Source organism: Grus americana, chromosome 1 (genome assembly GCF_028858705.1).
Source record: "Grus americana isolate bGruAme1 chromosome 1, bGruAme1.mat, whole genome shotgun sequence".
NCBI lineage: Eukaryota > Metazoa > Chordata > Aves > Gruiformes > Gruidae > Grus > Grus americana.
In genome coordinates, this window is record NC_072852.1 from 65,273,756 (window position 1) to 65,298,674 (window position 24,919).

Below are 24,919 nucleotides of genomic sequence, written 5' to 3' on the forward strand. Positions count from 1 at the left end.
AGACTGAAATGCCTTCTGTGTTTGTTTCCCTTCTCTGGAGGAGGGGGTGACATTATTTTCATTTGTAGTCTTTCTGTTCCTGACCTAAACTTGTGGTGTCCAATTTCCTTCCCTGGCAGGTGACCTGGAAAATGAGGAATGGTGTCTGGCTACAGAGCTGAGTCCAGCAGCAATAAAGACTGAGCCAGTGTTGTGTGAGACATCAGGCCTTGCTCCCTCAGTCAGTCTCACTGTCACAACCATGTCGCTGGAGGGGGAACAAGCTGAGCTACAGACGGATGCCCTGGTACATGCGAATTTTCTGTCCTCTCTGCGCAATTAACTACAGATTCTCCTAAGACTCTGCATGCCAGTGTAGCCTCCTTGGTGCCAAAGGTTGTCAGTTCAGGGTGCACAGTAGAGTACGCTTTAATGTTTTTTAATGTTTGCTGGTGTCCCACTACTGCTGTAAGACCTTGTGTTTCAAAACACTTATTTGCATCTTCAGGTCTTACCTTTCTCTTCTATACTAGCCCCAAAGCCTAGGGCTCATGCCTTTTAAAAAGTATTTAAACAGTTTCTAATGAACGAGTCCCACCTGAACTGTCTAACTTATTTGCCCTATCGAGCCTGTGACAAGCTAAGTGTCTTCCATAATAACTTGCTTTAGTGCTGCTGTGCCTTCCCCTAGTCAGAACAAAACTCGTTGTTTGAAATGACTGGAGAGTTTCCCTGTTTGCCTGCTAAGTCACTTTTGCCAGATCTATGAAGCTTTGACATTTCGACCTGCTGCTGCTTCCACACCAACCTGCCTTGTAAGGAGCATTTGTGATGCCTTTCTGACCACAGCTGGAGCAGCCAGTGGGCATTCACAAGAACATAATTTGGCTGTGGTTGAGTTAAGGAGAGTGAACTGCAGCAGCTGATGGCTCACGAGAGTCCCCATCAGTGGAGGAAGAAGCATGACTGTTCTCAGTCCCTAGGGTACAATGTCAGTCCAGGTCAGGTGGAATTACTGTATGCTGAAAATAAATGTTTCCACTTGGATGTGGATCAGAAATATGTGCAACAGAAATTATTTTACGAGAAACTGAAAAAATTAAACACGTTTCCCATAATCCTCTTCTAGTCTGCTTGTGCTGCCCCCAGTACGTAATCCTGCTGTGGCTTGGGATGCCATGGTTTGCAAAGAGTATATTGGGACTAGCTGGTGGCTCATTACCATTGCACGGATTAGTTACCCAGGTTATTGAGAGAGATTTTGGCTGCAGTGACCATGCTGGTGTGCCAGACTGACTTCCTCAAGCCTGGGGCTTGTAGCATTCAGGCAGACTTGGCAACAGCTTGGCAGCCTGATGCCCCAACCTTGTCAACAGGGCAAGCCAGATGTCTTCCAAACTTCGCTCAGCTGTGACTGTCTCTTTTTCTGCTCCTCCACACCGTGAAATGAACTTGGGTCCGATAATCTGGTGCTCAGCGGCTGGCACCTTGCTTTTGCTCCCAGATGACAACGGTCTTGAACAGGCTCTCCCTCACTGCCAGGAGTGTTTCTGTCTCTGCTCAAACAGACTGTGTGGTCCGGCAAATCCTAGAGGCAGCTCTGTTGCTAAGAGAAGTAATTTGAGTGGGTTGCATGCTAGCTTTCAGTCTGAAATGTCATCTCTGAGGCATAATCTTTTATTTAGCTAAATATAGAAGTAAGAAAAGCCACAGTGGGAGTAGTCAGGGCAGTATTCTCTGTAGCCTCGTTTAGCAAACTGTGTGAAGCAGTCAAAGCTTTGCCTGTAGCAGAGCAGGAGGAGAGGGAAACCTCTCCATTTATGGAGAAGTCATCGTTGTATCCTTCTATTAAGATTTTTAAGATGTGTGCTTTGGGTTTTCATGCTGTTAATTTCTCTTTTCTAGATGAAACCACTGAGCCAGAAAGTTCTTCCAGAGATTAAATTGGAGCCCCATGAAGTGGATCAGTTCCTGAACCTCTCTTCTAAGGAAGGTCTGTTAATTACCAACTCAAAATGCAGGGAGAGATGACCAGAATGCACAATGAATATACTTTACCCTGATTAAATATTTGGCTTCCTCATTCGCCATGTTAATCTTTAGGCTGAAGCTGTTGCCTTCTAGGGATTCCACTCAGGCTGCTGAAGAGCCAGCCTCTCTCTGACCCATTTATGTGTTTTTCTTTTTTTTTTTTTTTCTTCCTTGCTCATCACAAAGAAAATGATCCCTTTTTTGTCTGTAGTGTATTAACAATTGTACAGTTGCTGGAGGGACCTTGAATCCTTAAAGTATAGGATTATTTAGGCTAGAAGAGAAATCAGTTTGAGGAGACTTAACTAAGGCATAGAAAGCATGAAAAGCATAAGTGGAAACTTTACCATTTTAACCTCTGATACAAAAGCAAGGATGTGAATTTATATGAAATTAAAAGTTAGGTGCATCTCTTTGTAGCACATTAGTTTTAGTAGAGTTTTTAAGAACCACCAGGATCCCTTTGCACTAATCTATAAGTGGGGAAGGAGGAGCAGTGATCCCTATCCTGAAAGTTAAACATGGTTTTCTGACACATGTTAACCCAAGAAAAGTTTGAAAGTGCCAAATATTTGGGCTGAAATTTGAGCAGATAACTGCATCTCAGTCAGGAACACTTGATATTCTGTTAATGAATTCATTTGTGTAGGTAAGTAGAACTGCTCTAGGGAGAGAAGCAAGTGGTGTGGCAGGTGGAAAAAGGGAGGCTATATCACAACCCAGGGTATAGATTCAGTTGCTCAATTTGTGCAATTAAGGGCCTTGCTGTTTTTCAAATGTGTATCTTCTGGTAACTACTAGAGTTAAGATGCTAGAAAAAAAGAGCTCATGTATAATGGCTTTTTTTTTTGTTACTATTTTTCTTCCTCCCCCACCACCCGTTTGATCTTTTCAACTCAAATTTGCAAAGTATAACAGAAGTGGAAGGTGGCAAATTCAGCCCTCTATCTTCCTACTCCTGATTTTCATTGCTGTAAATGTATCTCAGAGAAAAAAAAAAAAGACTTAGTTATGGCTGTTTTGGACATCTGCTAAATCGTCCTCGTAATATGAGTAGGTGAAACATTGCCCTGTTTCTCTTGGTCCAGACCCATTTGGTCATAAGCAGCACTTTGCTTGCCAGTTCTAGCACAGGTTCTTTTGGCTGCAAGTGCAGTAGAAGTTAGCTTGTGGCCTGGGATAGCACAGTGTGAGAGAGGTTCCTGCGGTGGTTGCCTGTGCTACTCCTGCTCCATCAGTCCGTTAAAGCCTTTGCTGTCACTAGGTTGTCACTTCCTCCCAGTTGTGCCAAAACAAGTCCTTAGGAGGCAGATTATTTCTCTCATCCCTGTTCATATAACACCTTGGACGTGATCCCTTCTCTCAAAAAATACTGGCTATTTGTTTAATCCACAGCAAAGTTCGGAGACTATTGTTTTTGGAGAGAAAGCACACTGGCTCAGAGCCCGTCTGTTCATGTGGTTTTCCGGGGACAGGGGACTTGTACTGGAGGGTTATACTTAAACCTCAAAGCATTTGGAGAAGCTGAAGTGTAGGTAGAAATGACTGGAGCATATGCAGAGAGCTCTGTTTTGTCTATTGAACCTAAAGATAGCTGCTGCATTTCATTCCTCCTTTGGAGACCTGCACGCTTAAAAAATCTTTCAATTTGCCACTTTTTGCTCGATCCATTTTTTAGCAGGCAGCCCTAGTCTTGTAAATTGAGTGGTGGTGGTAGTGGCGGCTCTAGTGGAAATTGAAATTAGCACCTCAAACCTTGTGTTATATGTCTCTCTCGCCATTTAGCAGTGGATCCCCTGCATTTACCTCCAACCCCTCCTAGCAGCCATGGGAGTGACTCTGAAGGAGGGCAGAGCCCAGCTAGATCGCTCCCTCCTTCAAGCCCAATCCAGCTACAAGCCACAGCTAAAGTGACATCGCGCACAGCTTCAGCGCTCTCCAATTCCCCTCTCCTGACTGCACCGCATGTAAGTTGGGCTTTCAGCATCTGTCTATCTGTCTCTCTTTTATTTCTTTTTTTTTTAATTACTGGTTTTGCCATGGATTTGCTAACTTTCTGTCGTTCTTTACATGAATCCATCTCTGGTCAAAACTGCAGATCCAGTAATTCTTGCTCACTGGTCTGTTCTGTTCCCACAGAGAACAGTGTGTGCCTCTCCTCTAGGTTGAGACAGGGTTCAACAGTGTTATTAGGTTTCTCCCACCACGGATTGTGTTTTGCACTAGGGCCCAGCCCTGCTGGGTTAACCTGTTCCTGGTAGATCTGCATCTGTCATCTTGTCAAAAGCAAGTGGTGATCTGTAGGGAGGGATTTTCTGTTGCCCTTCTCATTCATCTCTTTCCCTGTTTGAGCCAAGGGAAGTTTTACTTTTGGCCTCTGCATGTGCGGACCTGGGCCAAGAACAACTGGTTTGAGGGAGTCCTGTCCCAAAGGTTCGGTCTCTGAATGGAAGCTATCTAAAAGGTCTTTCCTTTCCATGCATTCCCAATTACAAGAGGCTGTTGTGTTAGTAAGCAGAGTCCTCTGAAGTGGGAGAGCTGCTGCCTCTGTTCCCCAGCAGCTTTTCTCTAGGGCTGTGCATACTTACTATTATATTATTTCATTTCTATGACATTTGCAGAAATTACAGGGGACCGGCCCACTCATCCTGACAGAGGAGGAGAAGAGGACGCTGATAGCAGAGGGGTACCCAATCCCTACCAAACTGCCCCTGACAAAAGCAGAGGAGAAAGTGCTGAAGAAAATCCGCAGGAAAATAAAGAACAAGGTAAATGTTAGTTAGCTTTGCTGAGTAATTCCTACTCCACTTAAAAAAATGCTGCAGCAATTCTACAGTAATTATCTGTGGTACTGTTGAATGCTGTAAGATGTCTTTTAATAAATTGGGGTTTTTTGTTCATAAACACATCCATCAAATTGTCACTGTGACAGGGTGCCTCTGTCTAGGTATTTACCTGAACACATGAACAACAGAGTGTTTAGCAGGCAGGGTATCAAATTGCTGTTCCTTGGCTCCATTTTAAAAACAGTACAATCCTACCCTTACGGTAGGCAAAGACCTCTGTACTCTTTCTGTGGTGCTGAAGGTCTTCTTTTCCACTGTTTCATGTTTTGAAATCTGACTGTGTATTTCAGTGCCCTAGTCTTTTGATCACTGAATTCCATGATCTTTAAATGGATGGTTGATACTAAGGCTGTGAAATGCCCTACGAGTCTTTTCTTTCTTCCAACATGAGGAAAAGCCTAGTGATAGGAAGGAAAGCTTTTTTTTTTTTTTTTCTTTCCAGACTTGGCCAGCTCACTTGTTGTAGAGGATATTAGGTGTAAATTTGCCCACACTGAATTGGAGTTTGGTCCTGAAATACATTTTTTGAAAATTTTTGGAAGTGACCTTGTACATTTTATGTACCACTTTCATATAATAAGAGTCATTTATATTGGAGAGGATCTCTGGAGGTCCTTTAGTCCAACTCCTTGCTTTGAAAGCATGGTCAGCTTAGAGAAGTTGCTCAGGCACTTGTCCAATCATGTTTTACTGTCTCAAAGGGTGACGAGTCCCCAGCATCTCTGGGTGGCCTGTTCCCATATTAGGTCACTCTTGTGGTAAAAACAAATAAATAGAATTCTTAATGTCTAATTGGAATGTCCTTGTTGCAACTTGTATTGATGCCTTTTGCCATTTTGCTGTATGCCTCTGAGAAGACTCTGACATTGTCTTTGCCACACAAGATAGTTGAACACAGCAATAGGATTTCCTCCTTAGCCTTCTCTTAAATCTGAACAAACCCAGGAATAGAAATGAGAACAGCATGGAGGATTGAATCTGATAATGTCAGGGCTTTTTACCAGTTTGTTAATTTATCTCTGATGCTTTCTTTTTTTCTATGCAAATATTTGGTGTTTTTCTTCTTTTTTCCTTAGATCTCTGCCCAGGAAAGTAGAAGAAAAAAGAAAGAATACATGGACAGTCTGGAAAAAAAGTAAGCCAGCCTCCTTCCTGTTTCAAGCAGGCCAATAGCACTGGTTGCTGGACTGGGAAGGGATCCAGCTGTTGATGCTGGGACTGTTTCGTGCACAGAGTGCCAGCTGCCATCTCGTGGTTGTGACTGAGAAAAGGCCCTTCATCTGGCTTCTGCTTGTATGTGTGCTGGGGTGCTGCATTTGTAACTGTGTCTACCTCCAGCACGTTGCTAATATGCAGATAAAGTCTTTAAACGTTAAATAAGGCAAGACCTATCTGCTATCAGCCTCCCCCTTATGCAACTCTATCGGTCTAGTGGATGGGCAGTGTCCAGGAAAAGGTGGATTCAGAATGAATATGTTCTGTCTTCTAGTGCAGATGGAGACAGAAATAGGAAGTGGGTGAGTCAAGACTGCCTGGGAAAATAAGCAGGGCTCAGGAAAACAGCATGTGACCCATCAACTTCCTTTAGCGAGAAGGAGCCAAACCCCCAGTTAGTAATTTATATCCCAAGTTAATCTTTCTTCCAACAAACAAGTATTCTAGTATTTTTCTTATGCACTTCACCAGATGGGTCTATTAAACCCCTTGTACCATCTTTGGTGATATCCTTGATGTAATTTCCTTTTTTTCTTCTTATCTCTTTATGGATAAGTCTTGCTTTCTCAGAGTTACTTTTGTGAAATTCCACCATATGCATAGAGATGTCAAAGCTATTTCCCTTTAACTTTTTCCTTCCTGAAGCTATTCCAGCTGCTCATGTTTGTCTTTTTACGAGTCCCATATTTTTACTTGGACCTCTTATGTGGCATGTCATATGATAATCAGCTTTAGTTTAGGGGGCTTTCAGGGGCAGTGTGGAAACGAGCACTCTCTTGGAAATGAATCCTCCTGGCTTATTAACCTCCCTAAGCTTGAAATTCGAGGATCTAATTTGAGAAGCGTGGCATTCGCTGTATTGCTTGGTGCCTCATCCTAGCAATGAAATGCACACACTGAACACCTTTGCACAAAATACTTGCTAACAATATAAAAATGGCATGTTCTGTGCCTTTTAAAGTACCTATCCCATGGCCTGAACGCACAGAGAAGGTCTGAGCAGGGTCTTTGCTGTTGCTATTTCAAGGGGCAAAAAGTAGTTACAGCCCATCCTGAATGAGCTGCACCTGCTGGGATGTAGTTGAGCACTGTAAGCAGATGTTCCACAGCTAGTAGTATCCTTTGCAATGTCTTCTACACCATGAAGTATGTTTAAATATTATGACTAAAATTCCTTGGTGTAACTTTTCATTAAATGTAGGCAAGATCTTAGAGCTCTCTGTGAAAGCAAGTTTAATAAATGACTGATTTTTTTACATTCCTCTTTCTTTCCTTGTGCTGTTTCCAGAGTTGAGACTTGCTCAAATGAAAATAGTGAGCTGCGTAAGAAGGTTGAAGTTCTGGAGAATACTAACAGGTAAGGTACAAAGGGAATAAAACAAAACTGTAGCATGATATTACAGTGAAAAGTGAAAATCTGGAAATTCAGAGATCAATTGAAATATGAAGAATAGCTGTATCTGATCTGGTTAATGTGAAAGAAAGATGAGGAAGACCAGTTATTGTGACTGCAGTGCATTGTAAAGCATAGAGGCTTTGATGACAGGTCTTAAACTGTCTCCCTAGCCTGTGGTGTGCTTGAGAAACCTTTTAGCACTCTTCTTTGAGTTCTTCCACTGCCCGAGGAAACATGGTTAGTGATACATAACAAAAAACTACAGCCCAACTCTCCAAATTGTCTTTATTTAGTGAAAGACAGGAGACCTTGACCTGGAGCATGACACTTCCAGAAATTCTGATGCTGAAGCTCAAGAGTCATTATTAGTTCCTTTTGGACTACTAGATGTCATTGCAATTATTGTGCACCCTTCTAACCATCTCACACCCCAGAATTTCCTTCATTTGGAGGGGGAAAATCAACTTCTTGTTTCTTGATTTCTGAAGAAATTGGTGACTCAATGGTGGCTTTCTCAAAGCACACGTGCCAGAAAATGTTCAATAGCTGAGCTTTTAATCGGATGTTAGCTGAGAGCGGAGTGTCAGTCATGGCTTATGCTCGGCTTGTTCTCAAATGATGGCAAACTCCAATGATAAGCCCACTGTTAACACCTTCTAGTTAGAGGCATTTGTAGTGATGGTTGAATATTACCATTGAACATGATGGTAGTGCTGAAGTGTGGGAGGAGGCTGGGTTTTGAAGATAAGACCCACGATCATGGAAAATGGCCCTAGAGCTTGTCTGGCAGCCAATGTATTGCTAATTGAGTGGCATGTGTTGTTTCTAATCTCCGGATCCAATCTCTAATTTCATGGAGCCAGACCCTGTAGCACCGTAATTTGCTGGAGAGTCTCCCACACACTGCTCATGCATAAAGACATCTGCTGCTTGTTTGAAGAGAGCCAAGCCATTTCTGTGCCTCCTGTATCTTCCTCCAGGGTTTTATATAAAAGAACCAGAAATTGTTCTGTAGGTGTGGAATAGGGTTTTCTCTCCTAGGGTCTGTCCTAAGAGGTGCTGAAGCCAGCTGCTCTAAGGAAGGATGCAGCTGTGGATGAACCACTCAGGGGCAACATGTTGTGTAAGCCCAGAGTTCTCCCCAGTTCAGCTAAATTTGGCCAGGCATTTTCATCTCGAAGTTGTTGTGGATGCGGTCATGACAACAGCTTTGTTGGTATTGTCTGTCCTTTTAGACAGGACCTTTAGCATCTTCTCTATTATTTGATGATCTTCATTCTCTCATGCTAAATACTCTAAAAATATTTAACTAAGTGATATTATCTCCAAATCCTTCATACCCTGGGCATATGGGATGAGTTGCATTGTTTTCTTCCCTCTGCAATAGCATTGATACTGATTTGTCATCTCCTGCAGAGAAGCAGATGTTCCTGACCCTCTGCACGGAAATTCTTGTAATTCGTGGCAATGTTGTTTTGGCTATTTAGATACAAACTGTACCTAAAATCTGTTAAGACTTCAAATTGAAGTACTGAGGAATTTGTAAAAGTGCCTGCTTTCATCAAGCCTGAATTATGTAACGTACCGCATTATGGGTTTTTTTCACCTTAAACCCAAAGAGCCACTTTTCTTATTTAGTGTATAATTGTGCAACCATCTCATTCAGAGAATGGTTACAAGGCCCTTGTTTACGATACATTATCTGCTTCCTACAGTGAATTCAAAACGTCTTGCTTCCTTATTGGTATTTGCACAGAGCCTTGATGTGACATCCAGAAACTGTTCAAATGTTTCAGAATTTGTCTTTGCAGCATCCTATATCTGGTACTTCCATCTCCTATGTACTGTCAGGAATCAAAGTTCAGAGCAGTGGTGGTAAAAATTATGCAGTGTCAGTTTATTCTTGGATGCTGAAATTTAAATGTTAGGACTTTCTTTCTGAAAGTACCTAGCATACAGTCATACACACACATATCTTATTTAATATGTCCAGAACAGAGCCCCAGTTGCCTTTAGTTGCCACTTTGAGTGTTCAATGCAGTAAAAATTGATGACATTGTTGAAGGTCTTATCTAAAAGTAGATCTACAAACATTAGAGCTGTTCTTTTGTTGTGAAAAATTGGAAGAGTGGAAAAAAGATAACAGGAAAATAAGAGGTGTAATTACATGTAAAAATGTTCATGCATGCAGTGTGGATGAAGACAAAGTTGGGTTTTTACCTTGTTGGAACATTGGGCTACAGCTGCTTACCAAAAAGTTCGTCCACATGTCTGTGCTGTCAGTCAGTATCATGTTTTTATAGTCTGGCTGAAATTGAGAGGAACTGAAGGACAATTTCCAAAATGTACAACTATTGAACAGCAGAGTTTCCTTTCAGTATGCACAATCAGTTTTTTAGAGCATGTTATTCTATATATAGAACACATTTTGTACAGATACATACCTAAGACTTCAGGGAAACCCTGCTTGCCTTTCAAAATCTGGCTCCAAACCATGGAAACGCTAGAGTTTCTTCTGGTAAAAATATTTCTACATTATTCTCAGTAACATAAAAAAAAATTAGAAGAATGTTCCCTGAGAGCCTGCCTTAGCCTGAAATTCTGGAGGATTTGAAAAGATGTAATGTAAAAGGTGCAAGTGTGGTCAAAAACTTTGCATCCAGAAGCATCTCCCTTGACATTTATGCATCTTAAAAGGCAAGGCAGGAGGCTGGAGATCAAGATGTGGGGGAAGGGGTTTAATTCTCATTATTCTGAGTGGGTGACTGCAGTATTTTTGGCATCTTTAGTATTAGAACACTAGCATATGTTTCCTCTCCTAATTTATGTGACTCAGTCCCTTAAAAGAAACCCATCCAAGTTCCTTTCTAGGCAGTTTTCTCCAAACTAAGGAAGCATATTATTATATGCATATCTGTTACGTTTGTAGCCACGAGTGAGCCAGGCTCTCGGATTCAGTAGCATCTGAACATGTGGGGTACTGCTCTCTTAAAAAGCAAAGGGTTTGAGAAGAAGCTGGCACCAAGAGTTGAACTGGCTTGTCCCAGTCACCAAGAAGGCTTGATCCGTTCACACTTTGACACTGGGACCAAAGGCAGAAACTGCCGATGATCTAGGGGCTTGAATATGGTCTCTGACACCAGTGTTGTCTAGCTGGAAGCCATGGGTATTTGCGCTTAAAGACGGTATTGAAACATCTGGTACTCTGTCTGACATATGAGAAGTAGTTTTGCTTTTCACTTCTGTTGAGTCTTTATTTATAAATACATTGATGATCACTTTTCCTGGAGAAATCATAGACATAGGATCTAATTAGCATAGGGTTGAGTATGTCACACATGGACAGTGCATGCAAGTAGCTGCTAGAGTTGCTCCCATGGAGTAATGACCAGCAAGTTGTGTAGATCTCCACTCTGACAGGCACCTTAAAGGCAGTGGCTTTGTAAATGCAATTGGGATGGTCTTCCATTTCTCCTGCTCAAGCTACTCAGCAGTCATCTAAAGATCAAATTGCATATCAGTCTGACCCACCAAGGGTTTATCAGCACCAAAGCTGCCAGACTTCACTGATTTGCATGGCTGTTCCCTTATTTGAGGCTAGTAAAGCTATTTTACCAAGTCATTTTCAAGGAGTGAAGGATCTGGATTTAAGTTGCAGTGAGATATCTTGCACTTCACTTCAGACCACCCTTATAATACTTGACAAAGTGTGGCAGCTGGAGTGACTCCTCTTTTTTCAAACCAGCAGGACAGTGTTTTTATGCTGGAACATCTTTGATGAAAAATGGCTAGATTTTTTCTTTGTAATTCAAATGAGGAAAAATTGTGGATTTTTTTCTGCTTTGAGGTATTCTGGTCTTTCAGTGAAAACCTTACTTTGGGATTTGCTTTCTTTCCTAGAAATAGGACAGGCAGAGAGGGAATCTGTGTGTAGAGTTGGAAGACAGAGTAATTTTTCTCTCTCCTTATCAAAATTAGGGGGTTTTTTTCCTCATAAAGTAGGTAAATTCTCTGAAAAATGTTGATCAAAATAAACAGTGTTTGTTGTCCGCTAGAAGTTGTCTTTTTTTGTTTCAATACATGTTGGATTTTAAACATAAACACTGAATTGAGGAAGCCTCCCAGGTGGCTAGGGCTTGGAGTGACAAATTTCCTGTCCTTAATCAAAGTGTCCCTGGAAGCAGAGGGGAAGCCTTGACTTGTTCCTTACTTTGGTAGTGAAAGGGACTCTTCTGAAGATGAATACATCAATGTGCATGTGAAAACAAGACATCACAGGCAGAGTGAATTTGCTGGCAGCATGTGGAAGGGAGAGCAGGAGTCTTCAGTCACTTTACAGCTTTCCTATGAGGTGCTTCCATTGGCAGGGAAAAGCGTGAAAGCACGTTCACACCTCCTACGGAGGTGACCCTCTAATTGAATATCACTGGGAAATGTGTCAGACAGTGAAAATAATCCCTGTGGGTGCAAACCCCCTTATGCACACTGCCTTGGGATTGCATTTTCTCCTCTTAGGACTTAGCTATAGGCAGAGTATTTCACTAGAAGTGTCCGTGGCCTTCCTGCTGCTATTTAGAGGGAGCCTCTTGTTTTAACCTAAGTTCCTGTTCTAGAGTGCAGAGCTGCTCCTTTTCCCTCTTAGTCCAGATCATCCCTGCAGCCATCCAGTAACAATGACAGCAGCTTTTGCATGGGAAAGGACATCTTTTGACCTTGTAATGCAGTCTTCCACCATTCCAGATTCAAACAGAGAATAAAAGCACCAAGAAAGGTGTCCCATTTTGGCAATGGCAGGGTAAACTGGTATCATCTCTGAACAAACTTGTTTCTTGCTCTTGCCTTGGCACTTGGTTTGAAAATGCACCTGTAGCCCATCAGCTCCCAACACTGAGTCCTTGTCTGCTGAGAAGACGACAGTAGCTCTGCTCAGATAAATGTCCTAGGGGAGAAAAACATTTTATACGAAGGTAGTTGGTAAATAAGGTGGGTGATGAATCTTCCTCTGTGTATAGGAGATCTCAGAATACCTGCCTAATTATACTTTCCAAAAAGAGAGAGTTTTAGAATCAGCTCTCTGGGCCCACTCTGCCCAGCAGGTTTTTTAAATTGGACACAAAAACGCAGAGATGAGCAAGATGAAGAGATTTGCCTCTTCTCTGTTGATTTCCTCACCAGCCATTAGCTGTTTTCTCACTGACGCCTCCACAAAAAGTGACAAGAGTGATCAGCATTTCAAGCAAGTCTTTGTGAACCCTTTGCCATGTAGTGGATGGGAGGAGGAATTGGGGAAAGAGGCAGAAGGGAGCAGGGAATTAGGATGGTCTCATTTACGTGATGGACAGTGTTTTCATCTCTTAATTTGCCTGTGGTCTCTCTAATAGTGAATAAAGGACTGAATTAGACAAATCACTTTCTTTTTTTAAATATTGAGTTGCAGAATAAACCGTGGTCTCAAGAGCATACAAGACATCTTTCCTTAATAAGTTGAGAAGGATCTGCTGGCCCAGATAAATCTGTGCTGTGAGCATGCCTTGTGCTCATTTCAGAATGCATTCCTGAAGTCCTTGAATTCATTAAACTCTAATTAGCAATGAGCATTGATGATTAAAAAAATCTATAATAATAGGCAGACAAGTGTATATTGAGCTGTGAAGGCACCTCTGGGTCTGTCCTACAATTAGCTTTTAGCCAGTTTAATCTTAAAATAATCCTTCTATTTTCTCTGACATCCTAACCTTGCCTCTTGCTTTAGCATTTAACGTCACAGCCTCCAAAGCTGTTGCCTGGAGTTTTGTGGGGGTTACCCTCTGCAATAGGTTGTGAGACTTACAGGAGAAATGAAAAGTAAAATTGGCAACAAATAGCAAAGTTAACATCCTGATGCAAAAGTGTACTATATTTGACTGTGTCGAGGGCAAATATTTGGATTAGGCCTTGTCTATTAAAAAGCTTTAATGGAAACAAAATGAAAAGTGCTGTGAGAACCCTCTACCAGTCATTCTTTGAGATAATTTCCCATGTAAATTACTTGTATCCTAACTGTAGTAATTGATGATCATACAGCGAAAGAAAAACAGCCAGAAGGACAGAATACCTTCTTGGTCTGGGACTGTTGGCTCCAACCAGAACAGAATTGCCATCGAAGTTGGGACCTCTGAAGTAACAGTCAGAGTAGCCACTGCAAGCATCTGTGATTTTTATCAACTCCTGGAGAATTTAGCAATGAAGTGCTTTAATAAATGAATTTATGGGGAATGAAGTCTGTGCCCATGTCTGGCTTTAAGACCTTCTCTTTGAAAAGGGTCCAGCATGTGGTCCAAACCACTGTACAGCAGGTTTTCAGAAAAAGGAGGTAGCTGTATACGTCTAACACCAATAAGAGCAGTTATAAACTTGCTTCTGTGCCTTTTCACATGATAGTGAAACTCCTGCTGAATTCATGACACAGAACCAGATTGTATATGCATCTAGTCACTTGCACATAGAGCAGTTTCAGTTGTTTGTATGCTTACCTGAATTGTTTCTTGTAGAAACACTGAAAATACAGTTTATATTTATAAGAGCCTTCTGAAAGTGCTAAAGAAGTAATTGTTCAGGGACATCAGTTGAGGGAAAGCCAAAGATCTTTTTGAAAGATCCAGTGCTAATACACGTAAAAATCTTGTAAAACTAAAACCATTCCGTGCTTCTAACTTCAAGGGGAGGACTTTAATGATCTGTACCCATTCATAAATGCTGCATTATTGCCAGGTGGGGAATCTGAAGCAAAAAGCTGTTTAACCAGCAAGTAGATCAGTGCATTTGATGCTTGTCTGTTGTCTTTGCTTTGCAGAACACTTCTGCAGCAGTTGCAGAGACTCCAAGCCATGGTTGCTGGGAAAGTGTCCCGTTCATGTAAGGCAGCTAGCACACAGACAGGGACCTGTCTTATGGTGAGTGTCCCCAAAGCTGGGAATTGTAGGGCGATGAGAATCTCTTTTCATTGCTCAGAGACACATCCCTTGTTCTGCAAAGCCCCTCACTTGCAAATTCTCAGCTTGGGAAACTTCTCTTCAAAATTTGACAATTAATTTTGAAGTAGGTGAGACTCCTGGCTGATGAAGATTAATGGTTGTGGGGAGGCATTAAATTCTGGAGGAGATGGGGCCTGTGCTTTTGATTGGATGCTGCGGTGATGAAGGAGCGCTGGTCCTCAGAGTCACCTGTTTTATTATTTCCTACAATATTGTATGTGAGAAATGGTGTCTAGACTTGTAAAATGAAAACAACGGTGACCTTTGATGCCTGGTTCTTCTGATACCAGTAAAAATAAATTTGCTCATCCAAATAAAAAATATGACTAAGGCTGTAAATCTACCTCTGGCCTATTTCAGTAATAGTAGTCAGGGTAAGAAAAGGATTAGAATGAAACTTTTCCCTTTTCCCTCCTTACGCTCAGCCAGCAAGTTCCCTTTATACTAGTGCTATAAATTGATGGAAATTATTTTCAAGGCCTAAGTTGTTCTCCTAGTCTGCCAGTCTCTCTGTCATTTCGAAGCAAGTCTGGGGCCAGCAGGAGAAATAACCTTGAAAATTCCCAACAGTGTCTGTAAAACACACATGGTGGTTGTTTCTGCTTTTCAACTTTGGGAGTAAACAAGGCTACAGGCCAGAATGGTGGCAGACATTGAAAACAAATTCCAGGTTGAAATCTGCCCTTTAAAACACTGAATTGTTATTGTATATGTGGCTTTGCTAAGAGAGACTGTATGTAGTGATGAAATTAGCCTCAAATGATTAGTTTTGAAAAATATCAGATCTACTTTGTGTTGATTCTGAGTTTTGATGTGTGTGTGGGGGTCAAGAGCTAATGCGCTTACCTCTTCTGCATCCTCCCTTTGCCAGATGGTGGTGCTGTGCTTTGCAGTCGTTTTTGGCAGCTTCTCTCAGAGCTATGGGCCATATCCTTCTGCTACAAAGATGGTGTTGCCCAGGCAGCATTCCTCGCCAGAGTCCTACACAGACTCCATTGGTAAGTGACAATTATCTCAATCTTGATTCCTGCTTGGTTGTGCTTCAGCACTTGTTTTCCACCCCCATCCCTAACCCCCTCCTCAAGCACCTCTTGCTTTTCCACTCCTTAGCGGGCCATTCTTCGACATACATGTGTCTTTCAAAGGATGGCTTGGCAAGATATTCTGATGGCAGAAGACTTCATAGACATGGGCAAAGCCTTTCTCCACTAGCCTGCTTGGTACTTCTTTTTAAAGCAGTTTTGTTTCTGTTGATGGAACTAAAGCTAGTGGTCTGTAAAAGGTAGCAAGATTTCTACTCGGTAGCAGATGTTTATACCATTAAAACATGCAACTGATACCAGCTGATGTGTCCTTTGCCAGTGTCCACAAAGAGTCCAAGGACTGAGTGGGAAACTGTTAGTATTACATACCTGTAATGAACCAGTTGCTTTCAACATATATTATCAAAGTGATTGTTTAATTTTGTTCTTGTTTTGTGAATAACTCAGAGTTTTTTGATCCCTACCTGGACCATTGCTGTGGTATCTTTCCTCAGTTATCAAATTACCAGTTAATCACTATGAAAAGAAAAGCCCTTTGCAGCTTTAGTTCTGCTCTGATGGTTTCCATTTCCAGAAATGACCTGGGCTGTTCTCTGAGCTGCCTGTTTCTCATCTCTTTTTGCCTTCTGTCTTTGTATGCAGTGAGGTCAAGGAGTCTGCTAATTTATGAAGAGCCTCACCAACTGGAGGAGTCGTCAAGTCCCATCTCCTTTGCAGATCGCAATGACAGGCAAGCAGACACCTCCAAGTACGCAGCGCTGTCCCTGGAAGCCATGCCAGGGACACAGCAGGATGATATCATGCAGTTCACAATAGCCAACGAGACGAGGCTGGAGAAATCGGTGCTGCTGGGCTTGCAGCAGCACAGGTGAGTGCAGGGTGGGCTGCTTGCCATATGGATGTTGGCGTCACTGTCATTTGTGCCTGGAAGTCAGCAGTAAGACTAGGGGCTCAGCTATGCTGGGCACTGTGAAACATGAAGTGAGAGTTTGGTCACTATCTGGAGAGCTTATAGGCAAAGTTATTGTTACTCTGGAGAAGTGGTTGCAGCAATGTTGTAGTAATACAGCTACCAAACTCAGTTCCTGAAACCTAACCCCTGTAAGCCTGTTAGTTGTGCCTACCCACTTCTTTAAGCACTTCTGTGTCTCCTAAAGGAATAAGCTTTTGCCAGTTGGGTGGAAGTGTGAGGCTGTGACTCACTGGGCTTTCTATGAGGTCAGGGTGTGAAGAGCTGGAGCTTCGTGCAGCAGTGATCTTACTAAAGCATTACTGCGGAAAGTTTGCAGGACTCAGTCTTAAGAGACAGACCTGCAAAGTTATCCGAACTACTTAACACAGAGCTCCTTCATAATTTTTTTTTTTTTTTAGCATAAATGTAAGTTTTTGGGCCCTCTGCAAAGAGTTTAAATGTGTGTGCAGTGTTTTTTCCAGTCTACCTTTTCTTGTCTCGCCACTGTCCTGTTGGCCCAGGTCCTGGTATCTGCTAACAAGCAGCAGCAAGCACACCAAACAGTGGGAGAGGGATTTTGTTTGGAAGTGTGCTATTCTGAGGGCTAGGATGAGCCATATCACCCCAAACATGCCTTCTGAGCACTTGTGTCAAAGTTATACCTAGGGCCAGAGAGATGACTAATTCAGTGTTACTGTATCCCAACTGACAAGTAACTGGTAAATACTGAGTGCCTTTTTAGCGTTAGCCAATTCAAGCAGGATATTCACTTCTAAAAGTGACTAACTATTAGCGTTAACCTTTGTTGTTTTGGGTTTTTTTTTTGTTCCCTGCAGAGTCAACTCCGAACTAGAAGGAAATGAAACACTGAAGATAATTGAAATAGATAGAAGAGTCAATGCCACCTCTTAAAAATAAAAAAGGCCTTTTTTCTTGACTTCACTCTTTCCCACATATTTTCAACCAAAGCCCCCCGACTTGTCATCCTCAGTGAACCAAAGCACAAAAGAGAGGGAGTTCAACTTCTGCATTGACTGGTGAGGCTGTGACTGCAGATGGGATCTCTTGTCTTTGTAACTCCCTTCCTCACTTCACACACAGTCTCTGTCTTTGCTTTTATTCTTTCCCGGTTTGATATTGCAAGGGCAGCATTGAACGACGATGGCAGATGATGCCAGCAGTGTGCCGGTGACTGGTAGTTGTGTGTGTGTGCGTGCACATGTCCTAATCTGAGCACAAAGACATTCTGTAGCAGACTGAAATATGCAAAACTGATGGGAACCCATGGGTGATGGTAATTGAGAGAAAGAGGACACGCAGCATGCTGCTGCTCAGAATCTAGCCACAGCCCCGTGCCTACTGGTCTACAGCACTTGAGCCTTTTGGGGGGCGTTGAGAAGCGTGTGTGTAGCCTGCTTCTGAAGGGACAAGAAAGGGCCCTGATACTGCTGAGTTAACAGCACAGGCAGAAGAGGGGTGGGCGGTGGTGCTGCTGAATTGTCCTCCCCTAGCGCTTTCTCTTCACCCCTCCAGCCTCTTTATCATTTAGTGGGGTAGGTTTCTCGCTGAGTTGAAAACAGTCCTTGTAGGCTTCCCTACTGCTTCCACCCTTGTGGAATTCAAGCAAAGATCAGTCGCTGTCTTGTCACACGTTGTGTGGGAGAATTACACTAGTTTAACTAAATCTGTTTAGAAAGGTTTTGTTAAACTTATGTAATGTTTTGGATGGATGTGCTTTAGTGTAAGGCTAATCTTTTTAGCTTAAACCAGTTCCTTCCCAACAAACTAAATCAATGTAAGGTTTAAACCAGAAGTGCCTCCTGAGAGGACTGTGTGGATTTAATTTATTGGCTTCTAGATGCGTTGAAGGAATTTCTTAGGTAGACCCCCGTCCTGTTTTCCTTTCCTCGCCATCTTCCTGTTACTGTTGTAAATAGTATTTATTAGCTTTGCAAAATTTTGTTCAGGCAGTCGCAACGAAGAGAACTGAGCTTCCCTAACCCTGCAAATGGTCTGGGCAAACTCTGAAATCGGACATTCAAATACCGCTGAACACCCATTCCCTCCCCCAGAATTTGAACTGACCTAAAATAAAGCCATGTATCTTATCTTCCTCTTACCTCCTTTTCCAGAGATGTGATCTTAGACCAACTGCTTAGCCAAAAAGATAGGGTTATAGGTAGCCCCAGCTAGGCACAGTTCAGGCACGGAGGTGGTAGATACTGTATTAACTGCATGGCAAGACAGCCTCTGACCTGAGGAGTTAAGTATGTAGGCAGGAGACAAGGCAAAAGAGGGATGAGATGGGCACATAGGGAGGTGAAATGACTGGCCCAAGTTCAGTGGAAAAACCAAGAGCAGTATTCAAGTCTGATCCTGGTCCAGTACTCTTCTCTCTGCTTTGTTTCCTCCTTGTCCCACGTAGCTGTTGCCTTTAAAGGTTCTCCCTCTCTCAGTACTCTGGTTGTGCCTTGACCCGAGCTATGCTTCTTGCAATTTGTCCTTGCAGTGGCACAGTTGAACCTGCCCCAGGATTTGAGCAGGGTTTTATCTGGTTACTACAGAAGGGTTCTCAGACTCCATTGAGGATGGATTTAATGTGAAAATCCTAATTCAGCAGGCTAGCATAGCTACTTTACAGTTTACCAGAAGTCGTCAATTTAAAAAAAAATTAAAGAATTTTGAAGCTCTTTTTTCTTTTATTTTTTTCCTAATGATAAATAAGGGGAAAACTAACCTAGCCTTACAAGTAATTTTCTACCATGTACAGTAGATATTTCCTGCAAGTATTCTATTTTGTAAAATATTGGATTTGTATTTTATTACAGCACCTGCCACACCAGCTTCTTTCTTGTTCTTCATTCTCCTTAGACTTTCTCCCTTCGGTATCCTGTTTGCCACCCTCGGGCCTGACACAAAACTCAGTGAAATGAATGGAAAGAATTTGGTGAATTACAGGGGGTTGTGGATCAGTCCCCACTGTGCCATTTTAAGGTGTGTCACATTAGTGACGGTGAAACATGTGCCTGACTCCATGAGCTAGTAATGAGTTTTGGTGTACAGATGTGCTTTCTGGGTAATGCCCTAGTCTTCTATGCAAGTGCCTTTTATTATTTTACCTTGGGTGGCAATGAGAGGAGTCATGCTGTTGTAGTCTTTTGCAAGCGTTCCCTTCTTGGCATGGGTCAGTCTCCTCCCTAAAGTCTCTTTCCCTTCACAGGGGTCCTGCTGGGTCCTCTGAGTCATTCCAGTATCCCATAACAACTTTTCTATGATTTTTTTTTTTTTTTAATGATTTAAGGCTTCACATAAATAATGAACACTGGTGGGTGCCACAAGGGATGGCTGCATTGCTTAGCCACATGAGGTCAGCAAAGTGACACGAGAGAGCTGGGACTGACCCACTGCTGTATGGCTGGTCAGTGTAAGTGGGCAAGGTCATAGCTTGGAAAATTCCTTAAATGGTCTGGTTTTTTTTCAGAGCACCTCTGAGGGCAATTGAATGGTTAAGTCTTCTGCAAAAGAGGCCCGAAGCTGTCGAGCACAACACTGCTTAGTTAGTCCTGTAGTTTGCACTGTGCGTAAGTAGGAGGCCGCTCTGCCTGAGCTCGTGCCCATTACCAGTTAAATGGATCACCTCCCACTGCAGATACAGCTGACTTCACTGTATGAAACCCAAAATTGAATCATTTCTTAATAGTTAAAGGACAGATGATTTAGCAAAACCTAAACACCCCCCCCCCTCCAAAACCTACTGCACTTGTCACCATTAAAGCTTTGCTCTTTTGTTTTGCTTAATTTGAGCATGGCAGTTCAAATCTGATTGGGAGATAGTCATGTTTTCATCTGGAGCATTTTAAATTGGCCACAGTCTGGGTCAGGCCTCTGAACTAAATCATCCAAGCCAGTGTGGCCATACCAATTTTCTTGGAACTGTTTGATCATCTGTTTCTATAATCTCAATTTGTGTAATCCTTTAAGTTATTTTTAGGTACTCTTTTGGGGAATCTCTTGATCTAGCACACACATTGCTTGGGGTTTTATTATATTAAATATTACTTCTTTATAATAAGGAAAACCTTTGCTTTACTTTGGTATGTTTGTGATCATTTTTCTTCAGGGGCCTTAATAGAACAGATTTCTCTGCTAGATATTAGGGGCCAAAGAATCTCCTGTCATCACCTACCCACAGGCTGTTACATGACAAGGACCTCGCTGTCTCCTGAGGCGGTTTATGCCGGTGTCACGTACCTAGCAGGGGGGCAGAGGAGGCACCCCAACCTCAGCAGTCCCGGGGTGACCCAGCCGTGATGCGCTGCAGACCATGCGGAGAGGCAGCTGTATGTGCTCTGTGTTAAGGGCGCAGGGAAGGAGTAGTAAGGTGTATTTGGGAAGGATGCCAGTGTAAGTGCTTTTAATTAGCTCAGCTATATTATTTGAGGTCTTAGCCTTCTGCCAGTATACTTTTTCCAGTGATCAGTGACTCGGTGCTGTAGAATAATGTGCGGGTATGGACAGGGTAGGCAAAGGCCTTATGTGCTACTTAATTTCCATTTCCACTAGAGGACTTAAGCGATCCTTGGAGTCTTCAGCTGTAACATTATGCTGCTTGTCAGCATGATTTTATACACACTAGTAAACTTACCATTTGGCCCATAACTTTAAAGCATGTCTAGATCTGTCGGGTCTTTGCTTCTAGGGGGATAAGCTACAAAGGAACGTAGGGCATTATTTTTTTTTATATATATATATATATATTTAAAAAGTATCAAGCATAGGGCATGTGACAGTTCTAACCTTGTTACCAGTGTGTAGATAATGTTGGGGTTTTTTTTCCCCAGGCTATTTATAGTTCTTTGCTGCATTTCCCTTATTTCATGTGTACCATTCAATATTTTTCAGCAGCACAGACTAATAATGGATTAGGCTGAGGTTCTTAGGCCAGATCCCAGCTGATGCAACGCAGCACGCTTCTCACTTACCGCTTTTGGAGGTTGCAGGTCTGATTTATACTGGCAGGGGACCTCTCCTATCTCTGTGTAACAGTGTATCTCAATGTATTCTTGATTTTTCTAATATAGACCTGAAAATGAATCTGAAAAAAATTTTTTTTCCCCTGCTAAAGAAACCAACCCACCTCTCCACTCCCATCCCCCCAAACTATCAGTGGTGAATTCTGTCTAGACGCATTTAGAATGTAGGTCAAGTAAATGAATGATACTAATTGCTACGTTGGGAGGGATTTCCACTGAGTATTTGGGCTCTAGATTCTAGCTAATGCCAAGAGGCCGTTGTACAAACCCCACGCAGCTAAGAACAGAAGTATACGGAGTATTTTTATACTCTTGGTGACTAAAATATTTCTTTCTCAAGTCATTAATTAGAAAGGGAACATTTTGTATGCTGAAGGTGAAATGGTAGGTCAGTACTTTGTAACTACAAAAGTTATACTAGCCTATATAAGTAGTGTAGTGCTATGATGTGTTGCTGCTTTGCACAGTAGTGTTAAGGATAAACAGCTTTGGGGGTTGCAAAGATGACTGAGCTGGCTTTCGTGTTAAGGTCTTTACAAATAAGGTGTAAGGATTCAATCAATGGGCCGGGATATTGTAGCTTTCTCATGGCCAATAAAATGACAGTGGGCGTTCAGGGATATGTTGAGGGTGTGATCCCGGTTCATACCGCATTGCTTAGGTGATCAGCATCCATTGGAGACTCCAGGATTGAGAGGGAAATTGCCATTTGTTTTTGTGGTTTTCATGTCAGGCCTCTTTCTGCTTTGCCAAGGTAGATACATGAATTGAGTTCCTATGTAGAAAAGAGTGCATCTCACAGGAAACTCTCATTTGTGATGCTGAAATGGAGTTCGGGTATTCTTTATTACCAGTAGTCTCTTCTCTGCCCTAAAGCCCATCTCCATACTCTTCTTCCAAGAGTTGGAACTGAACAGGTGAGAACTAAACACAGGAAACCTGGATTTGTAGACTTGTCTTACAGAAAAGATGAAAGAAATGGCAGGTGAAGGAACTCCTGTGACATCACAGGTCTAGTGCTTGATTCCATAAATCAGCAATGACAGTCTTTTTCATTGGTTCCCCTCGTGTTTTAGCTTTACTCTTCCCCTTGCTCTTTAATATTGCGTAGTCCTGTTTATGCATATCTGACCTTTATGGTACATGCCACTTTCCCTTCCGACCAGCAGATAAAAATCTTTTTGAACTTTAGCAGCCTGTAATTAAGGGAGTGAAAGGGAGAGAGTGGGAAGCAGAGGCAGGTAATCAATTTCTTTCAACAGAACTTTGCTCGTATCTGACTTTGCCATATCAGATTTTAATTCAATGGTGCTGATGTAACGGCATCTTGCTTTCTTCATTTGTACAGTTAGCAAGAACGAGTGCAAGCATGTGTGTATCTGTGCGTGTGTGCATGGTGAGCAATTAACCCCAAAATCGCAGAGTTGTTTTTCTCATGTAGTAAGCATCACTAAATAAAGGCATCTACCTGAACACACAGTGCACATTCCACTTGGTGCAACTGAAAGTCCAGGCGTTTCTCTCTGAAACCTGTTCACATTCCACATCACCGAGCACTCGTAAATCTGTCATGTGAATTGCTGTCTGAAGTCTGTCCTATTAGCAATTGTCGACTGAAAGTTGTTGCACTGTGTCATTTTGTGGGTATGCATAGGCTGCCTGGCCTTTCTGTAGGACAGCTCTGGCTTGGTACAAAAAAAATAGTTATTGGGCTTTATTGTATCTTCTGGTGTCATTTTTGTTCTGCAGAATTATGGCTTTGAATGCTTTTTTTTTTAATGGTGTAAGTTAGCCTTAAAAAGTGGCCCCCAGGAGCTGGCAGCTCAAGGAACACAATTTGTTGAGCTGGACTTCTGTGAGAGGACCTTAAAGATCCCCCCTTCCCCTGGAGCACTACTTCCCTCGCTGCCCCACGGCCGCAGTAAGATGCCAGTGAGGGGAAGCAGTTTGCTCTCAGAGGCTGCGTACATCATCACAGCTTCCCTGAGATTCACAGGGCCTTCCAAGGATAAATTGCCTGGTGTTACCCTCTGGAAGAGAAATACGTATCCAGGGCCAAAGCCATTGCCTGGGGCCATGCAAAACAATACCGTGTGACTCTGAGTCGCTCTGCATGTGACACCCCTATGGCATTTCAGCTGATCTTTCCCTCTGTGCATGCGGATACAGTATGGGTCTGCGCAAACTCTTACAACTATCTAAGATGAAAAGGACAGTGATACTAGTGCAAAAGCACACCCCCCCTAAACTCCTTGGCGAACTGCATTGGAGCCTCTTCTGACTGCAGATATCTCTGTTCTTTTGCCATAAGTCTGTTTAACTTTGTGTATGTATGTTCAATGGCCTCTATTTTTGTACAAGTGCTGTCATCTGGATATGGTCCCACCTGATTGTATACACTGCAAACATGTCCATTGGGTGGGAAGAAATTGCTGTTTTTCCTTTTAAAATTGTCTGCTTGATTCTATGAGAGAACAGACTACCTGCTTTTGTAGCCCAAACATGTATGTAGCTAAGTATGTTATGCTTTTCATTTCTTGCAAATAAATATTTTCTGTAGAAAAAGCAAGTACAACTTGTTTGCTTTCTTGATGATTGGAAGAGATCTGATCCCTTGGCTTCCCAAGTGCGGCACTGAGCACAATGTATCCGTCTTCAACACGGCAGAACCCTGGTAATTTAACACACTGCTAGACAGAGAAGGTTAAAAGCAACGGTGTGGGTTTTTACTGAAGCTGGCTGCCCCCTTTTTTTTTTTTTGGGGGGGGGGACATTAGCAGAGAATTATATCTGTAATAATGGGTGGAAATTAGGTGAAGGCTGATGGCATTTAATAATAATAACAGCCCTTGAGTGCAATTGGGCAATACAGCCCCATTAGTATTAAATTTTCTCTCTATAAAAGCGGGATCCAGGAAGGCTGATGCTGAAGGGGGGCACTAGCTTCAGCCTAGTGATATCAGCCTGCTAGAGCATGCTGGAGCTTGAGTTGTGTGGGCCAAATAGCCCTCCGGAAGGTAAGGTCTTTCCTTGCGCTGACTTTACACTGGACAACTCATTGCTTAATCTGAACTCTTGAAAGATCTGTTTCTGCCTTGGCTTTTAGGGGTTGGGTCCTTTGCTGGCCTCGGCTCCTTCCCTTACCCCAACTCACCCCTAAGACAGCGCAGGCGCTTTCTCAGCGGTTCAGAAGCTGCTCCTTTGCCTCTGTGAACAGTCGAGATTATGCCCCGCAGCCCAGTATTAGCATCCACCCAGGGGACAGAATTGACCTTTGCTACTTTGAGTAGACATGGAAAAGAAAATATGTCATTGCCCCCAGTGTGGGGGCTCTGGCTTTGCCGGCCATCCAGGGAACTTGGTGATGGATGGCTTAGCACAGATGTGAAAATTACCCTGTGCAATGGTATA

General features: G+C 42.6%; 1 protein-coding gene across 2 annotated transcripts in view; it reads left to right on the forward strand.

Annotated features, from left to right (window-relative positions):
- Positions 1-24,077, forward strand: part of CREB3L2 (cAMP responsive element binding protein 3 like 2) — an 82,923-nt gene extending 58,846 nt beyond the window's left edge. Inside the window, exons 3-12 of one of the 2 annotated variants that reach the window (XM_054828724.1) lie at positions 120-286; positions 1,885-1,972; positions 3,799-3,977; positions 4,632-4,778; positions 5,933-5,991; positions 7,360-7,428; positions 14,300-14,399; positions 15,352-15,478; positions 16,166-16,391; positions 17,312-24,077. In XM_054828724.1, coding sequence (XP_054684699.1) covers positions 120-286; positions 1,885-1,972; positions 3,799-3,977; positions 4,632-4,778; positions 5,933-5,991; positions 7,360-7,428; positions 14,300-14,399; positions 15,352-15,478; positions 16,166-16,391; positions 17,312-17,387 — 1,238 coding nt within the window. In that variant the 3' untranslated portion in view covers positions 17,388-24,077. Of the gene's footprint in view, positions 1-119; positions 287-1,884; positions 1,973-3,795; positions 3,978-4,631; positions 4,779-5,932; positions 5,992-7,359; positions 7,429-14,299; positions 14,400-15,351; positions 15,479-16,165; positions 16,392-17,311 lie in introns of both variants that reach the window. The other variant, XM_054828714.1, reaches the window with a different exon arrangement.
- The last annotated feature ends 842 nt before the right edge of the window (positions 24,078-24,919 follow it).